A 2,006-nucleotide genomic window follows, 5' to 3' on the forward strand; every position below is an offset into this window, starting at 1 on the left:
TATATATATATAATAGAGAGAGAGAGAGATCAATAGAGAGAGTGGGAGGGAGGAAGCGCATAACGTGTCGCAGAATCATTTCATCGCCGCGCACGGAGGGGGGAGGTAACAGAAGTGTGCATAGAGCGAGGTATCGTTCCGTGTAGACTCAAGAATAAGAGGGAGGAGGCTGTCGAAAGCGAACGAGGCGAAGAAAGAGGGCGCCACCACAGCCACAGCAGCCCCTGGGGTCCTCTTTCAGGTATAAAAAAACAGGTCAAGGGTCATATACGCCCTACGCGTAGTTACCCCGTTCTGTCTGTCCAATGGGCGCATGGTCATCTTTCCAGTCAGCCATCCGCATGTCACGCTGCCGCTGCCGTTCCTCCACGCCATCGGGACCGAGTTTTTCATCCTCTTCCTGCTGCTGTCGTTGCGCCTCTGCGCTCGCATCCATCCGCCGCTGCACGTCATCCATCTCCATATCTGCGAACTCCTGCAGCGTCATGGTAGGCGTGTTACGCTCAATCATAAGTTCATCTACAACCTGCTGGCGGAAGGCCTGCTGGTTGGCAATTGCGCTCATCGCCGTGCTGCTTAGCTGTGGGGTTCGGAACGGGCCGCCTGGTGCGATGAGACCGCCGGGGAGAATTGTATACGTGTGGCGGCCAAGCGACTTCTCGCCGCGGCGCACCGCCTCTATGGTGTTTTGGTGCTCTGTCGCAATCGCCTGACGCCTCTCGGGTGAGAGCGCTTGCAGCATCTCCAGCTCGCGCGAGGAGAGCTGTAGCTGGTGGCAGCCCTCGTAGACGGACCAGCGGAGGCGTGCAAGGGCGCGGCTACGCAGTGCCTCCTCGTCGTCGTCGTCGCCGGTGTCCGCCACATTGTCGTCGTCCGCCTCCATTAGCGCCTTCATGCGTTTGCGCTTCGCCAGCAGGTATTGCACGCGGTCCTCGCAGCGACGCTTTTCCTCCTCGAGCTCGCGCAGTTTGCGAGAGAGCTCGATGCGGTGGGTTCGCTGGTCCCCGCGGTAAGTCCGATACTTCTCCAGCGTGCGTTCGTCGACCAGCTCGTAGTCAAGCGCCCATTTGAAGTAGACATCGTACCAGCGGTGGGAGCGAGAGAGGGCCTCCTCGCGCGGCATCACACCCGTTACTTCCTGTGTCGTTGCTGGTGATGTTGTTGTGGCTTCAGGCGTTGGCAGCGGCCCCTGTACGCGCTGGTAGAGGTCTGCGATGAGGTACGGTGTCCACAGCAGCTCCAGTGAGCCCGTGGAGAGGTCGTCCAGCTGCTCGTTGGGGGAGAGAACGCCGATCGCTGCCATCTGGTGCCACAGCTGCTCGAATAGGGGGATGAGAGAAGTGGCGGCCCCGCTCGGCCCGCCGGGGTGGTTGCCATTCAGCACGCCGTCTTCGTACTTGCGCACAAGCTCGTTGAAGTGTCCCTTCACTGTCATGTTGCTGCTGCTAGGGTCAGTGGGCATCTTGTTGAACTGCGTTCCTAGGCACACGCCAGAGGGGCAGCGCAACACGAAACAAAAAGGGGGACGAAAACGAAGGGGAAAAAGGAAAGAAAAAAAAACACAAGTGCAGATGGCAGATCAAGCAGCACAGAGAGAGAGAGAGAGAGAAAACAAAAACAACGCAGAAATGGGTGCATGCAAAGGAAGAACGGCACAGAAGGAAAATGGAAAAAATGGAGACTGAATATAAATACGCATGCTCTTCAACGCGCTGCATGCGTGCGCGGCGTCGCTAATCTCCCGTGTAGCGTGGTCCTGGCGTGTGGACGCCACGCTTGAAGGCCTGCTGCATCATTGGGTGGTCGAGAAACACCTCATGGCGGAACTGCTGCAGCGGTGACTCCTCTTTGCGGCGGGGCAACTGTCGTTTCGTCTTCTCTTCTGCCGAAGCTTCCTCTTCTGCCTGTGCATCGGCTTCGATGTCGTCGTCGTCGATGCCTGTGCCGGGGCGCGCGCGCGGCCGCGTCTTACGCCAGCCGAGCACTTCGCCGGGTGTGTGATTGGG

At 58.7% G+C, this 2,006-nt stretch overlaps 1 protein-coding gene across 1 annotated transcript; it reads right to left on the minus strand.

Moving 5' to 3' along the window:
* Positions 1 to 274: 274 nt before the first annotated feature.
* DQ04_02031000 (hypothetical protein) lies at positions 275 to 1,462 on the minus strand (the record flags this gene model as incomplete). Its single annotated transcript, XM_009311421.1, has 1 exon — positions 275 to 1,462. One exon carries the CDS (start codon positions 1,460 to 1,462, stop codon positions 275 to 277), a length of 1,188 nt encoding a protein of 395 aa, XP_009309696.1.
* Between the last annotated feature and the right edge of the window lie 544 nt (positions 1,463 to 2,006).

The sequence above is a fragment of the Trypanosoma grayi genome (genome assembly GCF_000691245.1).
Source record: "Trypanosoma grayi strain ANR4 Tgr_203_V1, whole genome shotgun sequence".
Taxonomy (NCBI): Eukaryota; Euglenozoa; class Kinetoplastea; order Trypanosomatida; family Trypanosomatidae; genus Trypanosoma; species Trypanosoma grayi.